At 36.9% G+C, this 24,294-nt stretch overlaps 2 protein-coding genes and 1 long non-coding RNA gene across 3 annotated transcripts in view; 1 reads left to right on the top strand and 2 right to left on the bottom strand.

Moving 5' to 3' along the window:
* The window catches only part of LOC110374698 (uncharacterized), a 44,562-nt gene that overhangs the window by 4,001 nt on the left and 16,267 nt on the right, over window positions 1-24,294 (top strand). The window contains exons 5-12 of the mRNA XM_064035816.1: window positions 3,853-3,982; window positions 4,275-4,446; window positions 4,987-5,162; window positions 5,526-5,676; window positions 6,063-6,197; window positions 6,546-6,666; window positions 7,300-7,373; window positions 7,644-7,745. Of these exons, the coding sequence (XP_063891886.1) occupies window positions 3,853-3,982; window positions 4,275-4,446; window positions 4,987-5,162; window positions 5,526-5,676; window positions 6,063-6,197; window positions 6,546-6,666; window positions 7,300-7,373; window positions 7,644-7,745 (1,061 nt within the window). The remainder of the gene's footprint in view (window positions 1-3,852; window positions 3,983-4,274; window positions 4,447-4,986; window positions 5,163-5,525; window positions 5,677-6,062; window positions 6,198-6,545; window positions 6,667-7,299; window positions 7,374-7,643; window positions 7,746-24,294) is intronic.
* LOC110374743 (uncharacterized) lies at window positions 1,077-2,142 on the bottom strand. The gene is made up of 2 exons (XR_010276728.1): window positions 1,462-2,142; window positions 1,077-1,366 (listed from the first exon to the last, which is right to left on the bottom strand). It is a non-coding gene; the product is annotated as an uncharacterized LOC110374743 (long non-coding RNA).
* Window positions 8,628-22,920, bottom strand: LOC110374745 (cuticle protein 10.9). The gene is made up of 3 exons (XM_021332597.3): window positions 22,767-22,920; window positions 17,951-18,058; window positions 8,628-9,515 (listed from the first exon to the last, which is right to left on the bottom strand). The coding sequence occupies exons 2-3, from the start codon at window positions 18,056-18,058 to the stop codon at window positions 9,300-9,302; spliced, it is 324 nt and encodes a 107-aa protein (XP_021188272.3). The 5' UTR covers window positions 22,767-22,920; the 3' UTR covers window positions 8,628-9,299.

Below are 24,294 nucleotides of genomic sequence, written 5' to 3'. Positions count from 1 at the left end.
ATTAGATTTTGACATTATTAACTTAGGAGAATCGGGGCCCGGACCATTAAATTAGAATATTTTCGAAAGAAAGTTCTAGAAGGAGGAAACTTCGTCTCATGCCAATAGTCTTTAATAAGAGTTGATAATACCTATGTAGGTAGGTAGGCATTTTTTAGGTATTAACTTATAGTATGTACATATGAATGAATGTGGATGTAGAGAGGGAGATGTAGACCAAAGCAGATATGGATGAATGAATATCCTAAAGATGACGTCACAAATAAGAAAAGAGTGACTGTTTAAGCTTATAAGCTGTTTCGGCTTATAAGGACGCCTCGCCACTGGAAACCCCTCTGATTATTAAGTCGTTCGTCGAAATATCTAGTAATTACACGAAGTGGAACTACAATTGAGTTCAATATGTCATAACGCTTCATTGTTATGAGAGCATCCAATATTTTGCCAAGTGATGCATTGTGAGTTCGTTTGTAGACCTTTATCACCATGTCAACAAGATCTTCTTGCTCACTGTTCATTATTTCCTGAAAACAAAGAACAAAATAGGTATCAATGATGAATCATTTTAATAATGAAAAAAAAAAAATTCTTATCATTGTAAGTATGAGTTCTTATATTGAGGTAGTTAAGATGAAAATCTTCTGGGTACATCCTGGACCACTTTTGTATTTACACACAAATATATATTGTAAGCAATAGATCATTAAACTAGAATGAAACCTTGCTGCTGGTTTTAAGTTTATCTAACTGGACCATATTAAAAATATAGGTAATTATGATAAAAACAAATTTATGATGTTGTGTTGGCCTCCGCAGGTTAAGAAGCCAGCATATTAAGCATGACTTTAGTTTTGAATTTTGGCAATTAAGATTTCCTCAGTCTTCTGTACTTCATATTAGTTATCTTGGATTGCACTACACATTGCAAAGATAAAAATATGAAAAATCTACCTAGTACCTAGTAAATGCCATAATTGCAGATCTGCCTCTATTTCATTTAAACAGCAGGATTACATAGTGTGGTAAATCAACAAATTGGATGATGAAATGTATAATAGGTACTGCATAGATACTCACATTTAATTTGTCCTCTGGTATATTAAGACAGTGACCTAGATCCCGCCAGCCATTTGGAGTGCCACCCACTTCTTGTGTTAATGTTTTCCATAAATCATAGCAAGCTACACCGAATCTAATTCTTGAGAGCCGACAATACAGCACATCGGCACTCAAGGATTGCGCTTTCTCGCATAATGAATGCAATTCCTCCATCTCCTTGGCCCTTTCTTGCTTTGCCATTTCTTCAAGAGCCAATGTATCATCAATACTTACCGTATCCACATCTTCATAGTCATTGGGAATCTCCCTGAAATTATTAAGATAAATTGGAATAGTATTTATTGGATAAGTAGATTCTAAGAATGGATAGAGAGCAGAAAAGTAATTTAATTTCATACTTACATAATTGTTCAAAAACAAAATCAACACCGTTTTAAAGGATAGTTAGCCTTGCTTCAATGAAACAAGTGAAGGATAAGGCTTGCAGAACACTACTACTACAACTACGACGAGTCGACTTAGAAAGCCTGCAAGGACCTTTTTTCAAACAGTGTACCTGTTAAACCTAACAAAATGTACGTTGAATGTAAAATTATTGCAGAGAAGACGTGTGGACGTGTGGATGTGTTTACAATAGACTGACAGAATTCGGTTTGTGTATATCGGCAAACTCATTGACCTTTAATCTTTTTATCAATAAAGAATAAAAGTATGACGTGTGTGGGGATGTCCTAATATGTTAGTAAGTATCAATGTGTAAAAAACCGTGGTTAAAATCAAAACAAAGCAATGCGACCCTATTGGCTGTGTGCGCGACGGTGGCGACGCGTAGCGTTTACAACATTTGCGGAAGCTGTCAAATAATAACAATGTAAACATTATAATTTTCTTTGCAAATATAAATAAAACCAAAGATTAAAATAGTATTGTTGACATTATTTAAGTGCCATTTATCCAATAGTTTTACCGTAAAATGAATATAATAATAAAAACCGGGTTTGAAACATCCGCATTTGTTTCCAATTTCTGCCATGTTGTGCGCTGCGGTCGTTATCTGCCCGCCTCTACTCGTTTGCACATAGCCAATACGAACTAGGAGGAAAAAACTTTGTGAGTGAAATAGCCGCTAGAGGCGCTCGTGTAGCGTGAGGTTTTCGAAACGTCAAATGTCACTGTTTCTTTACGCGCGCGGGTTTATATTTCTAATTAAATTAACATTGCGAGTATTTAACAATACTTTATATTAATTATGGCAAATACAGATCAGGGATCTATAAATGTCACCTATTTGACACACTTTTATCTTTCGGAAACTTATGTCCGCCTTTCTTTTTCAAGCAAAACGGCGGCGCTGCGCAACACTGTGGCATCACCAATACGTTCACACTATAGGTTTATTGTATTAAAATGATCTAATATAATCATCTTTTTTTTTTAAAGACGTCAAAAATCATCAAATGACCCCTCCCGCTGTGGGTTAGCAGCGGTGAGGGAGTGTCAGGCTCATACTGACTAAAAACCGTCGTGTTCCGTCATAGGCCTTTTATGTACCAGGGCCGCGGTATCTCATTCGAACAACCCACAGCCCCGGCAGGCCTTGGCCCTGCTGGGCCCCGCTGGGGTTGCTGACATCTCTTTGAGGAGCGCGTGGAACAACGCGCGCCGTCGACACGGGTCTGTCGTCTATGCAGACAGAGGGACTATGAGCCACCCGAACTCACCGCCCACAGACCCACGCCTACGGTGGCCGGGAGTCATCTCGCGACACCCGGCGCCCATGGTGTCTACCTGGTCCAGCGCGGCGGCCGGGATGAGAGGTGCGAACTCTCTGGCGTTCCGCCTCCTCCTTCTCGAGTATGACCGCTTCGCAGAAGGAGGCGACGGCATCCCATTCCCTCTCGCCCCGGACCATGGCTTGAACCAGGGCCGGACGCGAGAGGTCGCCGCCGCCCAAAGCCTCGACGAGGACCCGGCGGTGCCCTTCCCATGCGGGGCACACGTGGACTGTGTGGTCCACCGTGTCCTCGGGGCTGTCCGCACAATGGTGACACCCGGGCGCCTCCTCACGACCGATTCGTTGCAGGTACCTCCCGAAACAACCGTGTCCGGTGAGGACCTGCGTCATGCGGTACGTGAGGGCGCCATGACTCCTCCCGAGCCACTCCTCAAAGAGGGGACTTACCGCCACGATGGTGGCGTGCCCTGCACTGGGTTGCGACAGTCGCTCCCTCCAGGCCACCATGATAATATAATCATCTAATGCAGATATAAGTTTTGGCGCTCATAATACGAACTTTGATTGCCGTAGTTTATGATCTCACGCTATAGTTGCACCATCTGGTGAAAGGAAAATCGGTAGCCCCCATTGCCTTAATAATGCCATAATATGACGTCACAAATAAGGAGGCTGTTATATGAAGAGTCACAGTGAGGAACTATATAGATACGACAGACTTGTTTAAAGAACACTTAAAAAATACCAAATATTATGTCTCTGAAGGCTAGAGTCTGCCCATTTTTGTGTCGCTATAAGATAAATAAAATACTGAGCAATGTTTCTGTCACGCATGTCAGGTGCAGGTTGTTACAGCTGAACTAATTGGGAATAACATGAATTTATAAATATAGATTTATTGAAAAAAACACAAGTAGATGGACACGCGCGTGGACTTGTGCTCTCAATTTACTTTAGGAACCACATCGACTTTTACAACTGCATTTACCATTTTTCTGATCAACCCAATTCAACTCTTTAGCAAAATGCAAGTTAACGAGAATTATATCCATTTTTAGTGGCACCAGTGAAAGCGTTATGTACAGAAAGACTGACGGAATGGTATTCAAAGTTCACGAAACTTGGTCTTTTATGCATCGAAGTAACAGGAGACACTGATGTGGACTTCACTCAGTTGAAGCCATACAAGTTAGTTTATTTTTCTTACTTACTATTCTATTTCTCATGGCAATTTGGCTCCTACGTTACAGCTTTGTATGCAATGAGGATTGATCTTACTTAACGTGTTGCTTCTTTAAATATCTAGGAACCAATAAAAATATATGTATTTTTATTAGAAAAAATATTCTTTTTTTTTACTTTATCTCCAAAGTATAAGCTTCAATGTTGACTGAGAGAAAGATTGGACTAGTTTGATGTTCTTTTCTGGCGTCTATACTATTTCATCGACTTTTAGTTACTTTTTATACTCGCTCTCTAGGGTTATAATAACGACTCCAGAGAAATGGGACATGTTGACACGCCGGTGGCGCGACCACCGAGGTCTGGTGGAAGTCATCAAGTTGTTCCTCATCGATGAGGTGCATATACTCAATGATGAGACTAGAGGACCTGTCCTGGAAGCCGTGGTCAGCAGGATGAAGACTATTGAAGTGAGTAGCAAAGTTATCATAGACAGATTAGTTTTTAATTCGTTACAGAATATAAAAAAAGTATTTGATATCCCAAACGGCGTGTAACCTATTTACTTTCATAATTAACAGATTTCGACTACTAATATCGTGATTGGTTTTTTTTCGGAATAGGGTAGTGTCCAGGGTCGAAATAATGAAATAATATTTAGTCCGCTTTTTAGATAATCAAAAAATATTGGATACGTATTTTTTCTTTTTTTAAATAAACATAAAATGACAAAGATAATAACTTCAAAAATTAGGAGTGGGGGCCTTTTACGTCACAGTGTCCTGAAAATTGTAGCAACTTGTGACGTCACACTCAACTTTAACACGCTATATCTTAACAAGTTCTGATCCAATTTAAAAAAGAAAAAATACGTATCGCTTAATTTTGGACAATCTACAAGACGGACTAATTATTATTTTTTAGGAAACTAGCCTATTGACTTGCGTTTCCGGCCGTTTTCTTTTCTCATTAAAGTTTCACCATCAATTCGATCCTTTTCTTGCCCGCAGAATTCAGCCCAATCGGTCCACCGCATAGAACAACTGCAGAAAGAAATGCAAGGTCAGACCATTTCCTACAAGTCGGCTCCAAGGATCAGGTTCGTAGCTGTCTCGGCTACTGTCAGCAATCCCGAAGACGTTGCAAACTGGCTGGGAACTAGTGATAAACCTGCTGTGTTTTATAAGTAAGTTTGGGCTTGTCCATCTTATATGAGAATGGCAATGTGATTTCGACGTTGTATTTTCGTCAAATATGTATTTTAATCACTGATAGATTGGAGAATGCTAAATTTATTCACTTCATAAATTGATAAATAACTAAAACTATATTTTCGAAATGTTTTGAGATTATTTTAATGGATACATCCCATGTTGCAAACATTTCTAACAGTAGTGGGTACCTAATAATTCCTTCTAAAATAATCAATTTCTTATACGGAGGCTACTTGTTATGACTAGGGACCTTTGTCTCTTCGTTTGAGTAAACTCCTTGGTTCACCTACCTTCCCAAAACGCGTTCTAAGTATACTAAAGTCCTGTGCATTTAGGTTTGGCGATGAATGTCGTCCCGTGAAACTAAAACGCATAGTCGAAGGGTACCCGTGTTCTGAAGGCACCAGCATATTCAAGTTTGACATTATCCTCAACTACAAGCTGTGGCCGGTTATCCAAAAATACCATTCTGGGAAGCCTACTTTGGTAAGATTTTTTATTTTTCGTCACTAAGGTTTTGATACATTGATTCCTTATTTGAACATTATACATATTGCACATTACACTTTTTTTCTTTTTTACTTTCATGCACAGTAAAAAAACCTAGGTTTTGCAAACAACTGCAGGAACTTCACCTAAATACCATTTATTTACCACTCCCTCCTAAGACAAGAAAAAACGCTCTCATTATCACTTGGAATTACCTAAATATATTAAGATAGACACAATTTGCTTTAATAATAGAGTCTCTTACGATGGCCATAAATTCATAATGAACTAATTCCCTTATTTATGAAAATGCGACGTAATTCACGAAAACGTAATTATTTATGTAGAACTAACATTTCGTCATAATGAGTCGTTTCCTGCAGATATTCTGCAACACTCGCAAGAGCGTTATATTGACGGCAGAAACTTTGTCTCGGGAGCTCACAATTAGCTTCAACGCGGAACAAAAAGCGAAGTTAACTGCATTAGCTTCTACTATTAAGAATAAGAAATTGCAGGTAAGTTGATTAAGGTTTTCAGCTTTGGATTGGAGATTTATTTCGCAAAAGCTGTTATCAAGAACTAATGAAATCATCTACATAAAAATGATTAATCACGAAATCTCAAAAACTGTAACACCTACAAAATTGTTTGGCAAGTGACAGGGTGTAGATTAGATAGTACGATAGTCCAACTAAAAAGGGGGTTGGCATTTTGTATGTAAGCTCTATGTTTTGAATTAAGGGGCTCGAATGCTAATTGTAAAATTTCTATTGTATTAATTAATATTTTAAATTGTCTGTTGTAGTTACCCCCATCTTTCCTTCTATTAAGTAAATTCTACTGTATTTGCACATTGTGTCTAGGCTTTAGTAATGAGCGGCGTAGGCTGTCATCATGCCGGCCTGTTGTATGAGGAAAGGCAGAACATTGAGCTCGCCTTCAGGAATAGAGATTTACCCATATTGATTACTACAACTACATTGGGTAAGTCTATTTCCTCGAGATTAACGAAACTTGAACAAACATCATCATCTACCTAGGCCTTTCCCACTATATTGGGATTGGTTTCCAGTCCTACAGGATTCAGCAGTCACTGGTAGTAAAACTTGAACAAACATTTTCCTTTATAGTTACCGGCACGGATATTGAGCTCTCGTCGGAAGAGAGGGGATCGCTTTGCGCACTGTACACATAAGGCAATAAACCAATAAATCGCTTCTGCGCAGGTGAAGGTCAGGGCTCAATATCCGTGCCGAGAACTATACAATGTTGCGAAGAAAAGAACTTTGATGATATCAGTGAGCTCATGTTGTTATGATACCTACTCTGGATAAGCAGTGGTTAGCGTTTTGAGCTTATTACCTGCCTCACGCTCATTAGCCACTTGTGAAGCCTTTGTTTTAAGCACAACTATGTTCAAGGTACACCTAATTTAATAGTTCGTCGGACTTTGTTGGTTATCTTCACCTTGAACTTATGAACTGATTATCGAAACTGATATCTTGTACAAATTATTATAATGATGCTGCTGTAAATTGTGCTTCCGTAGTACTATAACTACATAAATGCATTTATATAGGTACTTGATGAGCGTGACCTTATATTTTTATATTCCAGCAATGGGTGTCAATTTACCTGCACACCTTGTGATCGTGAAAAATACACAGCAATATGTTAATGGCGCATATCAGGTAGCTGCAGTTCTTCTGAAATGTTCTTACATCGTTATAAACCCCCTTGTGTAAAAATTGTGTTTTAAGTCATAAGAAGTCCATACCAAAATCTTAGGGCTCACAAGAATTAAAAACACTTCTATCCAAACTTAGAGGAATGGCTTCTTACATCTCCTTCATAATATTTAACTTTTGCCAAAGACATGACATGTCTAGATTTACTGAAGCTTTCCTCTTCCATATTTTCTTCTCCATCTTTCTCTTATGTGGTAATCTATGTTCCCTCAGGAATACAGCATAAGCACAGTACTACAGATGGTGGGACGCGCAGGAAGGCCGCAGTTCGACACTGAAGCCACAGCGGTTATCATGACCCGACTGGTCGACAAGGTTCGTGTATTTTGCTCCTATTTAGCGTAACTTTAGAATTGTAAGTGGTTGAGAAAGTTTCTAGATCAAGTCCTTGTGGGAGCAAATTTGAAGGCTTGAATACCTACTTGAGACTCTAGAAATCGGATTCTGTGAGTTTTTGTCTTAGGGATTGCTCATAGGGATTGCTGATAGTAACAATTGCTCAGCTGAGAGTTTGCTGCCTTCGGTCTCCATGCTGCAGGCTTGGAAGTAAAAGAGATTGGCTTGCAAGTAAAAGAAGAAGTATTAAAAGTTTACCCACAAAACAATTCATAACTGGACTAAAAGATTTAGATGCGGCTTTTTTACTTGAAAACTGTTTCCCCAGTCGTGTTTCTTAACAAGTTAGTTCATCAATTTTCAAATTACCACCAATTTATAATTAACTTCAATCTGGTTTGTCTACATTATACTCATTATATTTTTAAATGAATTACCACATATTTCCTATTAATATGAGACGCAAAAATTAACTACATAAATCCTTAGGTATTATATTCTTACGTCGGTTCTAAGTTGTGGTGGACACTGAAACGTTCGCGGTCTTGCCACGCCTCATGGACAAGGCCAGACTATTATAATAATATCGTGTAACATTATACAATACTTCAGCTAAACCACTGCCGCATCCTTGTTAAAAAATTATAACTGGAATTCTGAATGTTCGAGCAATGTTCTTACATAATCTTTATGTAATCTTTCAAAATACTTCAAGCCTAATTAATTTAATGTTGGAATTTTAGCAATTTTTTTTTTCTTCTTTGTAATATTCTAAATGAAATCTGGACCTACTTTAAAATTAACACATAACATGGTTATTTACATGGACAGGGCAGTCATTTGTTTCAATAAAACTGCAAATTATTTCAATACAAAAATATTTATCAAAATCTACATGGAATTAAGACTAATCGATACACATACAAATTATAATCTAAATTACAAATTTATTACGTAATATGTCGAACATGGCCTATATTATAATCGTTCTAATTGATCACAGTATCGGTAACTCGATATTTGCGGTACACCAATTATCGCAGAGATCGCTGACTGTACATTACCTTATTGGCGAATGAGTTTTGACTATATCTAGATTAATTCTAGAATACACTTACTATAAAAAAAGATACAATCAATTTATATGAAGAGTTATATCGTTGAAAAAAGTTACTAACGTTTTCAGCGAGTAACAGTTCTCTCGAGATGTATCAATAAATTCTCTTCCATAAGTTACTAATTTAAGCTTAATTTTTACCTATAAAAGATCCCTGATGTTGTTAAATATACACAATTATGTCTAATGAAAACCGAAGTAACTTTCTTCTGTTGTCCGAATGCTGAATTCTATCATGTTTATTCGTAAAAAGAATCGAATACACATCTAATATGAGATGTAATTTTTAACCTTAGACTGATAAAAAAGGGTGTAATTTATTCACAAAATTTACAATTACATAGAATTCAGAAGTCGAAGAGTTAGTATTTGCACTATTCGTCGCGAAACCAGTCTTGTGCGGATCATTGTATGGTCTACTTTCCTTTGCCGAAGGGGTTAGCGTTGTCTTCAAAGGTGATTTTGGGAACGAAGCCGCTTTCTCCTTCCACGCTGTACTCGACAGTCATGAGACGACCGTCGGGGAGAAGAACGCGGTATCCTCCGATGACCTTGCCTTGGGCATCTCCTGCTTCGTTAGCTCCGAAGTAGAGAGTTTTCTCTTGGTCTTCCACGTCGTATTTGTACTCGTACTGTGGGTAAATGGTACAGTTCATTAATTGCATCAAGACATTGGCGTGGGTAGACATAATTTTTGAGTAGGTTCGAAGTAGGCTGAATACATGTCCCCGAAATATAACTAAGTATCTACAGACAGACAGGCTGGCGAGTACCTAGTGTCTCAAAAAGATCTGCCTTCAGATATCTAAGTTGAGAAAGATGAGTACATGGTGGTTGGTGATACATGGTAAACACCATGTTGAATTTGACACCGGTTAAATGAATGAACACGGGCTAAATATGATGAATTATGAACTCGGTATATAGCGTATTTGTTGCGTAGGAAGTTATAGTAGACCATCTGCTCAAATATATGTAGTTGCTTTCTCCTAAAGTGAAAATAAAACATACCTACAAAATAAAGTGCATCTTCAAAACAGGTTATTAACATAATTGGCGAAATCCTTTCTAGATAACAAAATGTTATTCAATTTATTCTATACGGAGAATGACAGCTTATTCTAAGAGGAATGCATTAGAGATAGGAACTCGAGTAAAACGAATCATATGATAAAGTGCAATTGTAAAACATCTACAGATTTTAAGCTTATTTTATCGTAGAATATGACAAATAACGCACTTGATTATTTATGATCGATCCGTGTTTTTACTTCAACTTCAACTTTTATGTTACCGATCCATATTAAGGCTGACTGAGCATATTTCCCAACTGCCTGCGAATCTTCAATTCAAGGATTAAAAGGCAGAGAATTTTTATAATTAAATAATTATAACCTTTACGAATATTTACGCAACGTTCTATGCCATTAAATAATAAATATGCCTAACAATTAATATTTTTATAAACGCTAATTGGTGTAACAACGCTGTCCTTCTTCATATTGATGTTACCGTGCCAAACTATTATTTATTCATAGACAGAATTTAAAATAAACTTATTTATCATTCATATTTTCTTTAAGCATTTCGTAATAAAAATACTCATTTATATGGTATCTACACAATGTAATGACCTAACGCCTTCCTTTAACGTTACAAAACTATTTAATACTTACCTACTTCCAATTTATGTAATTTCACCATTTTCATCTATGAGCGAGCATGTCAGCGCATAAGTAGTTTTGCAAAACTCTGTTCTTATGCAAGGACGAAGTTGTAATGTAGAATAATTAAAATTTCTTGTAGACACAATTAACTTTGTAGAGTCTACGATTATGAGAACTGAAACGGCTGAGTATGCGTTTGCATTATTCTTTAGTGCAAATATATGCACGTGATTCAACTAGGTTTTTATTGTTAGTGTTTGCAATTAATCGAGATAAGCCGTATAACGCTCACAAAGACGCTTAAACGCAATTGCGTCCAATTAGTAGAGTTTGCGTTGCAAATGTTCACATCGTTAACATAATCGTTGGCAAGATGAGTCCGATAGTGCTCGGACGTGCTAGCAACTATACTTCAGTGCAGGCGAACAATACTATATCGATGGGATAAGGGCAGAGTATATGAATACGCTTGGGTGAACATGTTATAGCTTAATAGCTGTAGTTACGAACGAGGACGCGTTAACGTCAACTGTCTTGATGTGTTTATGCCGTGCTAAGTGCCTTTAATTTGAAGACGACGTAACGAGCTTAGACTAAAATATAGACAGAAATCATGAAATTAAAATATTCAGTCTAAAGACTTAATGGTCACTTAACAATTAGAGATAAGTAAAACGATACATAGAAAAACAGTTTCACGCATACATCAACCCGAAAAAAATTGACATAATCATTATTTCGATCTTTACGTTATCATTACATTTAAGTCCTTGAGAATAATTGCTACGCTAATTTAGGTTCGGTAAAAAACGACGATCTTTTGAAAAAAATAGACATTATTTTGTCGTAAAACCTGATCAAAATAATAGTATGGTATGTTTTTGTAATAAAGTAGGAAAAATGAGTTGACACAAGACATCGAATATGCTGCGTAACAATTATTATTTAGACACAGGCCATTTACCTAAATATTGAAGTAAAGAAAAAAGGCACTAGGTAGTAGCAATTTGTCTTATGTTAAAACCTCCAATAGTCTAAGTTATTTACAACTATTGTTCCTAAAACGATTGATCCTCTAAGCAAGGTTGGAAAATAAGTTTTTTTTTTTTTTCAAAAAATACTCGCATCGCGTTAATAATATTAATCGTTTAACTAACCGGTAAGGTACTTAGACGACTGACGGTAAAATAGCTCTCGTATGTAAAATCCTATAAGGCAACGGTCGCTGGTAATGATCGCAAGAGTTCAGGTTCAATTCGATGTCATCGGTCGGTGCTAATAGATTTCAAAATCGTTGAAATCTTTTCTCCTAAGTCCTTACAGAGGATTCATTTTGCAATACTGTGAGTGTGAACGTTTAAAAAACAAATATAAGTAAATTTCGTGAAAATGTATTTATTTATTTCCGGGAAATGTGTCAAACATAGATAGGTACTATAAGACAGATAGTAGTTACAATCACACTACCGGTGTCACTTCAATTGATTTGGAACAAATCGATTCTTACAGTAACTAATCGATCGCATTATTCTTCGTTATGAATATTAATGATTATTCAGCGTTTACAGAGGTCAATTATTAATGCTAATACCTGTTTATCTTATAATGAACTTTTGACAGCTATTGTTATGAAAGAGTTATTGCTACGAGTACTTAGGTGAGCGTGATAAAACAAAGATTTTTCCTTTTTAGAAGTTAATGTGTGTCATGTGGCTTTTCCCAGCTAGAAAAGTTTTCATAAGTTTAATAAAAAAAATTGTTCAGGAGTTGGCGCTAGATAGGCGTAAATGGAAGGAGCTGCACCGACAAAAGCTGGGCTCTTAAATTGAAGAAGAACTTTTTGTTTTGTACTAAGCTCTTTTGTCTATATCAAGAGTTTTCTTACTGCAGTCTGTATACAAAATATGTCTATACTGCAATTTAATTTTAAAAGTATTATGCCGATAGGATGGAAAGGGACATTAACTACTAATGTAGACAAAATGAACTCTTGTCTTCAAAGCAAAATAACAGGTGGTTTAAGCACAATGAAATCCCCAAAATGATTAGCTACACAATAAAGTTGTCACCGCAGCCTCTGCATCTAATTAACCATACCCGAATACCTACATTGACGCATCCTTCGCTATTTACAGTTTATTGTTAGCTCGAATATGTCGTAATCTAACTTCTACTGACTTAAACTTGCCATAGTCGTAATGCCGTAGGTCAAAGGTATTCACGTTTTGTTTAAATTATTGCCAACGTACGATCATCCTTGCAGCGTCTCGCTTATATGTTAAGGTAGACAACTTTTAGTTGTATAAAAATAACTATTATAGCATATAATAATGTGGCTTTAATGACATTAGTTTAATTAACGGTAAGATGACGGATTAGTGCGTGAATTTAACTTAAATGTTTTCACGCTTCATGCAACTTGTGGAGAGATAATTGCTTTCTTGCATCTTTTGAAACTTCGCCCTTGATTGGAATATAGTGTTAAAAGAAAATTATGAAAATAGTAAACTGTGTAATTGTTATGAAATTGCTAGGCGGATGATATTGCCTAAAAGTTGTGATGACAAAACAGTTGGGAACGTATTAACAAAAATATTTAATTTACAAAATTATTAGTAAATATTAATAGGTATTTTAATTAATAGGTACCTTCGAATTCTTAGATGTTTCCTACATATTTATAAGTAAATTCATGAGTGAGTATTTATTGCTTTAACAATTTATCTTGCAGCAGCTGACAACATACTTGTAATATTCTCAGAATCAACTAGGACACAAATCCTATAAATAGCATTAAAATGTGAAGATGTTCGCTCATTGTCATTTCAAAGCGCACGACTCCTTATGTAGGCAAAATATTTATTGAATAACAATTAAAGACTCCTTGGTGAAGAACAGAGAAAAAAACAATTGAACTTGCAATACTAGAATTATGCATAGTGAACCAATTAAAGATCGTAACATTGTGCGTTTTGCTCTATATAGATACAAGTATTTGTCTCAGCTATTCCTTATTGGTACTGGATTCTAAAAGAATTCAAATTATGATCATTGTTTTTTTTTATCTCACAGGTGTCATCTGCAAAGCGCCATTGAAATGCTTTAAATAATGCTGAGGATTGAAATACCTTCATAAGGAGTGCATGTGCTTTAATTAATTTTAAATTATTATTATGTTGTTGACTAAATGGCATTATAAAAAGTTTAACAAGGTTTTAAATGAAAAATAAACAGAGCCATATTAAAGCTATCCATGGAAATATGTTAGCTTAGTTAGCTTTAAGATAAAAAGTCGTGGTGGCCTAGTGGGCAAAAAACCAACCTCTCGAGTATGAGGGCGTGGGTTCGATTCCAGGTCAGGCAAGTACCAATGCAACTTTTCTAAGTTTGTATGTACTTTCTAAGTATATCTTAGACACCAATGACTGTGTTTCGGATGGCACGTTAAACTGTAGGTCCCGGCTGTCATTGAACATCCTTGGCAGTCGTTACGGGTAGTCAGAAGCCAGTAAGTCGGACACCAGTCTAACCAAGGGGTATTGGGTTGCCCGGGTAACTGGGTTGAGGAGGTCAGGCAGGGCAGTCGCTCCTTGTAAAGCACTGGTACTCAGCTACATCCGGTTAGACTGGAAGCCGACCCCAACATAGTTTGGGAAAAAAGGCTCGGAGGATGATGAGTTAGCTTTAAGATGTACTTTATTACTGATGTTTATAGAGAAACAAGTTCATGTTCATAGAAGTTAGGGGGCGCATTATCTAAATCGCTTTTCTACTTCTTTGAGTTTAGATACAGATGTTCTCATGTGCCTACTTTTTGAGACGTTATGACTTAAACTGCCTATGAATGTACTTTTGGCCGTATTGATAAAGCCACCAGATTGACCAGCATGTCGATTCTATAAAATATCACAACTCACTTCGACATCACTCTCACTTCGACTTCGATCTAAAGGTGGAATTCCGTGGACGCGACAATAGTCAACCTATGAAAATGTATGGCACCGTTGCCGAGGCCCGTGACAGTCGCGCGCGGCCGACGAATTTCGTAAGCTGCTCGCGGCATTGTCAACAATTTAATTCTGGTTTTACTAAAATTCTATAGATGTTATTAAGCGCTAGACCATGTTGAGAAGCGTACGGCCGCGAGCGGCTCACGAAATTCGTCGTCCGCGCGCGACTGTCGCGGCCCTCGGCAGCGGTGCCATACATTTTCATAGGTTGACTTTTGTCGCGCGCGGCTGCGACAATCGCGACCCACGGAATTCTACCTTAAAGTTTCGTGATTGACATTGTCAAACTACACTAGCGCTTCACTATCGAGCGTGTTGACAAGTTGAACTAAATTAAAGTCGAGATTTTGACAGATCTGCCAAAATCTGTCTATCTATAGGGGAGGTAGGGGAGAGATGGGCAGTTGGGAGACATGATGAAATCAGAATAAAAGGGGGGTCCTTTTATTCTGATTTGATCATAGTTTTTTTTAAAATGGGTAGTTTACGTTACCGACTGGTAACGGTGTTCATCCATAGACTTTCTGTCATTTCTGTGAGTTGTCAAGAACAAACACTCGTAAAAGTACTTAAATATTTTGTTGCGGTTTCGGATCGTTATAAAGAGAAAACTAATGAAAGGTATGTGTATTTTCTATTATTAATGATTGATTGTCAAAATCTCCAGTTACGATTATAGTAAGTCGATGCAATCCACACCTATTATACCTCTAGAAGAGGTACTACAGCAATAGTTTATGGGCCCCACGTTTTTATTTTTAACCCCCGACGCAAAAACGACGGGGTGTTATAAGTTTGACGTGTCTCTCTGTGTGTGTGTGTGTGTGTGTGTGTGTGTGTGTATGTGGCATCGTAGCTCCCAAACGGATGATCCGATTGAAATGCGGTTTTTTTTGTTTAAAAGGTATGTCAGTCGGGAGTGTTCTTAGCTATGTTTGGTGGAAATCGGTTCAGGTCTTCAAGGTCATCAGCTCGTTTGCTAGATGTGATAGGAATGTTACACGCTCAGTTTACTTGCAAGTATATGTGGGATCTGAAATTTGAAACACTAATGTCTTTTGGAACCACTGAGCTGGTCTGCTGTTAGGGCACGAAGGTAGGAGACGTAACCCTGAACTGCCTTTTAGTAAACCCATCGAGTTTGGGCTCGTTGAATTTGTCTTGACGAGTTCTCTTCATGTTTCTAATTGACGAGAACCTGATGCTGGAAATGGGATGTGGCGGATGAAACCCTGAAATGCCGGAATGAAACGGATAAACCGATTTATATTTTTGCTGAAAATCTAGAATGTCCAAAGGTTAATCTTTATTGTTTCTCAATCTGTGCAATTCTCCCAGAGCCAGTTTTTCATGAGGATTGTTAAACAGCTTCCTTTGGCCGAGATCGCATATAGCGACCCCATCTTAAGATAAAATAAATTAAATGAAAGAAGGAAAATTTAAGGAGCTCCTTTAAAAAGCAAGAAATAAAATAAAATTATAAATTTTAAAAAACCCCCGACCCAAAAAAAGTACGCAATAATTATGACAAAAGGTTAAAACGCTAAACCCTATAAAAGCAAAAATAACTTTTAACACTACGTAAACTAAATTTTGACGTGTCGGGGGACCGCTTTTTACCTTCATAAATACTTACATAAATCAAATGATACCTACCTAATTACAACATTCGTTTAAAAAAAACACGTATCTAAAGTAATGAATTAGAGCGGTCCCCCGACACGACAAAATTTAGTTTACGTAGTGTTAAAAGTTATTTTTTGCTTTTTATAGGGTTTAGCGTTTTTAACCTTTTGTCATAATTATTGCGTACTTTTTTTGGGTCGGGGGTTTTTTAAAATTTATAATTTTATAGTCTAATATGACCGGGACCACCGTAGGTTGACAGGTAAGTAACTATTTTTTATTTTCTAGTTTTCAGTGCACATAAGATAAAACCGTTTTAGTTAAGTTTTTTACCGATTTTTTTTATAAACTAAGTCAAAGTGTCCAATGCTCCCTATGGTAGGGAGGCTTGGACATACCATGTAATGTATAATTTGTAAATTTTTGTTCTTCTTCTTCAGTGAAAATTTGTGAGGTTATAAATCTGCGCTAAAAATCCTTTATAGAATCTTGTTTCAGGTACCGTTGCCAACTTGATCTAGGGACTCCATATTTATCAGCTGTTAATTTTATTTTTTAACCTTTTGATACCTCTTGTATTGCTCGTTATATTAAATCTTTAGGAATTTCCGTCGCAAACCATTCTTTTAACCCCGACGCAAAACGACGGGGTGTTATAAGTTTGACGTGTCTGTGTGTGTGTGTGTGTGTATGTGGCATCGTAGCTCCCAAACGGATGATCCGATTGGAATGCGGTTTTTTTTGTTTAAAAGGAATGTCATTCGGGAGTGTTCTTAGCTATGTTTGGTGGAAATCGGTTCAGGTCTTCAAGGTCATCAGCTCGTTTGTTAGGTGTGATAGGAATGTTACACGCTCAGTTTACTTGCAAGCATATGTGGGATCTAAAATTTGAAATACTAATGTCTTCTGGAACCACTGAGCTGGTCTGCTGTTAGGACACGAAGATAGGAGACGTAACCCTGAACTGCCTTTTAGTAAACCCATCGAGTTTGGGCTCGTTTAATTTGTCTTGACTAGTTTTCTTCATGTTTCTAATTGACGAGAACCTAATGCTGGAAATGGGATGTGGCGGATGAAACCCTAGAATGATATATAACCCTGGATCAACAAAGGTCCATCTTTATTGTTTCTCAATCTGTGCAATTCTCCCAGAGCCAGTTTGTCATGAGGATTGTTAAACAACTTCCTTTGGCTGAGATCGCATACAGCGAACCCATCATAAAAAGAAGGAAAAATTAAGGAGCTCCTTTAAAAAACCATGAAATAAAATAAAATTATAAATTTAAAAAAACCCCCGACCCAAAAAAGTACGCAATTATTATGACAAAATGTTATAAACGATAAACCCTATAAAAAGCAAAAAGTAACTTTTAACACTACGTAAGTACCAACTAAAGCATGTCAGACTAAACAAAATTTTGACGTGTCGACGGTTTTATTGAAACCGTTTAAATATCTCGTAATGTTGAAACTGATTGTAATTTTTAGGATAGCTCTTTGATTTTATCTAGCCAAACATAAGAAATGACAATAAAAGTTTTTATTATCTGTAAAATCTGAATTTTTTATGCAATAAATGTGAAAAAGTGCCCATCCCTCCCCTACCTCCCCTAAAGTATGAAATGACATTACGAATCGAAGTGAAATGCGAGTTGTTGATCGAATTTTATAGAATCGCAGGACAGAGCTTTGCCTTAGACATGCCTTCCAGAATTTTCGATCTAAAAAAAATTTAAGGAAAAGATAAAAAACTGCTTAACTTACTGGCATGGGTGGGTATTCTTGTTCCTGCGGCGCGGGCGCTCCTGCCGCTTGCCTTACGCTCACGCACACCACCACTAGCGCACATACTAACCACTTTGTTGACGTCATCTGTGAAAGAAAATACAATTAATATTTCTTAATATCTTCAGCCTGTGCCCCATAGAGGACAAAATAACTATAGTAACGCAAAAATCTCCTAAGGGTCAATCCCCACTGAAAGAGCAGCGGCCGGCAGCAGCCGTAAATGCAAGTGATTGAGCGCGAGCGCGACGGGCCGCGCGGCGCCGCGCTCTTACATTGTCCGTGCTCTTACGGCAGCTGCCGGCCGCTGTTCTTTCAGTGGGAATTGACCCTAAGAGGGCAACGTGCCAAAATGCGGGTGTTCGGGGACGAGGAATGTAACTAGCTCCAAACCTCTCCCAAACCCTCATACGCCTTCATCTGAAGCCCGAAATTTTTAAAAACACCGGTCAATAAAGATCAATGGGATTGGTCTTGATTTGTCAAGGGACCAAACGCCTTATTATTTCGAGTATCTGTTATATGCTACATGACCTACAAGAAGACGCCTGACCTACTTGTCAGTGCCTTATGGCATGTCCACTCATCTATCCTTCCTTCGGTAAATCCCCTTTGATCATGGTGTGGCATATTCGCAAATCGTCCCTTCCCATAAAAAGTCATGCAGGTTATGACAGGGGCGCAAAGAATCCCTGGGCTACGTTAGATTTACCTAACAATTGTTATTTATTGCTAGGAAAAGCGATTTTCTGTGAGTTACGGGAGTAATCGGGAAGCGATTACATACCATTTTGGCCATTACCTTTGTGTTCAAATATTACCCATAGGATATTTTAAGTGCTTGTCGCCCGAAGGATTTTTAATATATATTACCAAATCAGGCTACCTAGATGAAAGATTTCCTAAACTTTTTGTATGTTGTCGGTGAACTAGAGTCCAAGTGAAGCTTTTTCAAGTAGACATCAATTCGTTCGACTTCGAAAGGAAAGCTTACGCTTTTTTTAGTAAAAACCTTGAGGTCTACTAGAAAGCCTGCTTATTTGTAGCATATAAAAATAAAAGACCTATTAATTTAAAGTTTAACTAAAACGTAATCTTGCATTATTACCTCAGCAAAAATCTAATTATTTACTCAACGTACGATAATTGCCGTTATATACCGCAGTCATGTTACGTACATATTATTTAAATATTATAATGATTTATTCTAATTGCGATGTTCAGTTTCATGAGCATTTATCATTTCCGTGGATTCTTCAATTAAGACAATAAGTCATTAATAAGATAATGTGGGTAATCTTTGAAAGAATGTCAACTACCAATGCTTAGAAGCTTCGTAAACCTATCGTAGTAAATAAATAGCATGTATTAATTGGTATAAATGACCTACCACCTTATGTATAATTTGTAAAATTACTTTTGAGAAAACAAATAATGTTATTTTATATTATATTATTAAAAAAAATTGTAGATAAACAATATTTAACATTTGAAAATTAAGAAAACGATCGAATAAGATCTCAAAGAACACAGGGAGAGACTGCATAAACCGGTTCTTACCATTTTCCCATTATTTAAATAGGGCCAGTTACAAAGGAATAAAAACCTAGATAATTGTAAGATATCGATGGTACCTACAGATTAAACACCTCGTTATCGACACAGCTATGGAGTGACAATTACTGTTATTATCGTTCAGTTTTATGTTTTTGTAACACGCACGCTTTGTGGCCTTTCCCACACGCCCGATAATTAAGTAAATACTTACTACATAGTTTCGGGTTTTTATTTTGGGCATATTTCCGTTTGTATTAGGAAAGCTCTAAGCTTTATTGTCGAAAAAACTGACACTTTTTAGATACTTACGACATTCTTACGAGTATTTAGACTAAAAACTGACTAAGGAGACAATGGACAGACGAGTCATTTTTAAGTCTAAGTAAGTACTCGTCAAAAAGGATTGGATGGCCATTCATCCATTCAAGCTTCTTAAGTCATTAATCAGCGATAAGGTACCTGCGATGCTGCGTGCAGATAAAGATTTAAAATATTCAGAAATTAGATGCTACCAGTATCATGGAATTCTTTGCGGTTTTGGACCATCAAGGAAAAAACCGAATCTTTTTAAAATCGTGATACAAAAAGGCGCTATGATTGTGTTCTTTAGATTTACTACGAAAACGACTTTGAGATCGTTTGTTTTGGATACAAAAAAGAAGAATGGTGATTTATACAAACCACTTCCATAAACAGATGTCCACTTTAGTATTTATTTGCATCGATAAGTATTCTGTTTCAAAGGATACAGAAGTAGTTTTTTTAATCTGTTTCCTTTTTTTTATAAAACGCTTTTTTTTACTCTGATAAACGGCGGGGCCAAAGAGTTTAAACCTTCGCACGAAACCTAAGATATCGTAAAACAATTTCACTTCATTTTAATAAATCCATAATTAGGCACTGACAAAAAGGCTAATTACCATAAACAATACCTGATAGGGAACATTGGCGGCAATCTGCATAAAACATTGACGCAGGTATGCCAATAATTGAGATTTGTCTGGCCTCGCGTGATCGATTCCTGTGGGGAATTGCTTTGTCTTGTCGCGTCGCAATCTCTTGCGGACGTGTGATTGCGCACTTATTCGACACTTTTTGTACGTGAAAAGCCAAGGAAAATTCGCTGTGACTTTGAACATTTCGTTGGCAAAGATAATGAATTGTGTGAATGATTGAGCCGGGCGTAGCTATGGGAATGGATAATGTTGTGACGATGTTACGAAAAATATTCAATTTTTGTCTCTACAAATAAACCGTTGTTTTAGGTTCTAATCATATTTCAATTATGATTTCCGGATTTATCAGAAGAAAGAAAGAAAGCTTCATTAACGAGAAGCTAAGTTCTCATTCCCTAACTACAAACGCAACACTTGTTAAGAATGAGATAAATCGGATAAATCGGTTATTGTGTATCCGTGTGTAGGTTAATTATAACTTACTTACCGATTAAAATGAAAGCGGTACAAGACCCAAGTCTACTTAATAATTAACCTATAACGCCGGCTCAATAGCTGCTGACACAATACAGTACCACTGATTATATCTTTCGTTGCTTATCTGGTTATCTTTCACATGACAATTGAAGTTTACTTTTATTTCACGACCTTTAAAGTCGTGAAATCTCATACACATAAAAATTCCATTTAAGTTTTGTTCCGAAAATTATGAGCATTCTTTCTCATCGTTGGAGTCGTTAACTGTATTTGGCGGTCCTTGCTCTCAATAAACAATATTAGTCGAAAAATCCCATGGAACAGAATTTTGTTATCACGTGTGTGATCGGTCTATGCTAACAAACAAATTGTCATTTGAGTTTCTAGGTTTACGCTTACTGCGCGTGCGACTCGATCGTTTACATAGCTTTACAAGTAATTTTGGTTTACTACCTGACGAAGCGTACAACTGTAATTTAGCATTTTGTACTTTTGGATACACTGCATATCTCAGTGTGTCAGCAGCTATTTAGACATGTTAGTTTGTATGAAATAATAGTAGCGTAACATTGTATTACAATGGTAAAAGTGCAACATCTAAGATTTGCATAATATGAGCATGGCCCTTCATAAGCTAATTAGATAACCTTAAGAATTGGGATCCGCGTTATTATACAACAACAGACGTTAAGAAATTCGTTACATCGAAGACTGAAGACAAGAGACTTAAAAATGGCAGGGATTCACTTAGTGCCTAACAACATTACTAAATAAGTGATTTTACATATGTACTTTGAATCATGTACCTATATATGAATCGATTGCTAATCGTCTATCCATCAGCTGTCTGCGATATTTTTTACGTGGAACGCACTTTATGCTCCGGTTAAACCGTGGGAAATGCTACTGTATCAGGGCCCTCCAGCCTCTGTGCTAGGAAGAAATGGCAAAGGTGACGACATTGCATTTTCGCAGTTGCTTGCTCAGTTACCAAAGCTAATGGTATGCAATAAATCAATATTGTAATGCGTATGTTCACACGTTTTTCATAACGAAACAATTGATTTTCATGTCAGTGCGCCGCTGATAAAGTTCTAAGATAATTGATAGTAATTTGCGGTTGACAGTGGATCTGCTGATGAAGGTAATTCAGGGTTCCTGAATCTGATTTAGGAGCTAGCTTATATAGCTAGTTTAGAATATCATATCTGAGACAAACTTATATAAGTACATATTATGTCTACCTACTAGATTTTAGAATTGCAAATATAAAATTAATACAACTGGATCGGCATAAGAATGCATAATAATTGTAATGAATAAACATATTGTTACAATTATTGTATGAAATAACAAAAAATAATTGCTCTACGTTCATACGTTTACATAAATAAAGACGTTAGGTGTTTAACTTAGCATGTTGTCCCCAATAATTAATTAAGCCTATCAAATGACCCTATTTTTGGTTCTCGTAATAATAGTGGTCAAGATGTTAGAGAAGAACCATCTGGATATGGCCGTTTCCATGATTAAAATAGAAAACATTTTCTATGGAAAATACTGAAAAAAAAGAACTTACGACTTACGAAAGTTTCAATTTAAAAAAAAAAAAATAAGAATTTAATAAATTCATTAGGGGGTTGATAATTAAACGCGGATTTCATTGATATACCACTCTCAAAACTTATTAGCTATCCTTATTTGTAAAAGCTCTCGTAACTCCAGTCTAATTAACGTAAGTACGTAGATCCTTCGATACTGACGAAGTTACAGGACTGAAGTGTTTGCCTCTGATGTAAACTCACCTTAGAAGGAATGTTCACAAAATTAGCACGACACTGCACACAACTTGTAACAATCGGTACCGGTGACAATGATCGTTGTTTAGCGTGCAAAGCTGACTGGTGGCGCGCCCCGGCACCGTCCGCGTCTTATATACGCACCCCACGGCTCCCCGACTCAGCGAAGATGCCGCAATGTCGCCCTATCGTGATGGATGTCCCTCCAAACGTACGGATCTCGGTTCCGATAGTACATCGATAACCGTGACTAAATATCACCGTTTCGAGTAACGTATGTATCGATTCACACACGATGATATGGCGATACTCGATTGCCGTACATTGCTGGCTTTCGAGCCCTAAGTTCACGTAAACTTTATGCCCATACATCAATGAATTGTAAGTACTTGATCGCGTGATCGAACTTCACCGAACTTTAAGTTTTCGTAACACGTGTGATACGGGCTTTTGTTGGCATTGTACCGGTAATTATTTCATAATGTGATGACTTTTTCGTCTGCCTCCTCAGTTATAAACCAATTAAAATACCAAATTAAGTGACCGTGAACCTTTGTTTTAATTATTTTAAATCTTTGTTGCGTTGGTCTTAATCCAACTCTCATTATCTTATTTGCGTTTATCGTAATCTCCTACTAGTTTTGATGTTTTAGAATTGCTAATGTGCATGCTATTTATACCTCACTGGATACCAATTTTCGTAAAATAATTTTTAAACGCCCCTATTCCTATATTAAGCTAAGTGTGCCAATAACATTGGTAGGCAATACCCACGTTGTATTTGATAGATAGGTATCTACTACATTTCGTTCAAGAAACTGTTACTTAGACCATACAATTAAATCTCTTGTAGCTTCACCTCAAGTTTTTTTCAACTAATAAGTACTTACCTAGATAAGAATTTTGTGCAATTTTCAACTGATGCACAAACCAGAACCAACTTCTGCTCACATTGATTTTATCTCCATTTTAACAAGGAAACTGTTGTAACATCTTTGTTCATATCGGTGTATCACAAGGAGTGCCGCGATACCGTTCATATACAAGTCTAAATAAATACAGGGAACGAGTTAGCGTGGTTTACAATACGCCAGCATTATGCCGAAAGTACAATATAGTTCGTTATACTAAGTAGGGCATAGCATCTTCCTTGTAGTTATCCTTGCTGCATCAAGCGGTGAAAGCGCCTATCTGTCAAACGCTCATGATGAGGAAGTGCTTCATATGTGCAAGCCTTTAAGTGTATCCTTTCGCACGCTCCTAAAATATTGTAGACTTAGATGGTTATGCAAGAAAACAATACTTGTGTCGGATTGTTTGTGAAAATATAGTAAAACTTATCCATTTATGCAAAAATGGTTACGTTGCTGTAACTTTTGTGAAATATTACCTCATTATTTTAAATAAGCATTTAAATTTTATAAGTAGTCATATTCGCATCTTACGGAATATGTAGGCAACGCTGTTTTATTGTGATAGCAATCAATAATCAATAGTAATTTTATTGTTCGAAGACGCAAGCATTTCAGTCTTG

Source organism: Helicoverpa armigera, chromosome 8 (genome assembly GCF_030705265.1).
Source record: "Helicoverpa armigera isolate CAAS_96S chromosome 8, ASM3070526v1, whole genome shotgun sequence".
Lineage (NCBI taxonomy): Eukaryota > Metazoa > Arthropoda > Insecta > Lepidoptera > Noctuidae > Helicoverpa > Helicoverpa armigera.
Note: the sequence above shows the minus strand (reverse complement) of the source record. Positions and strands in the feature narration are given on the sequence as shown.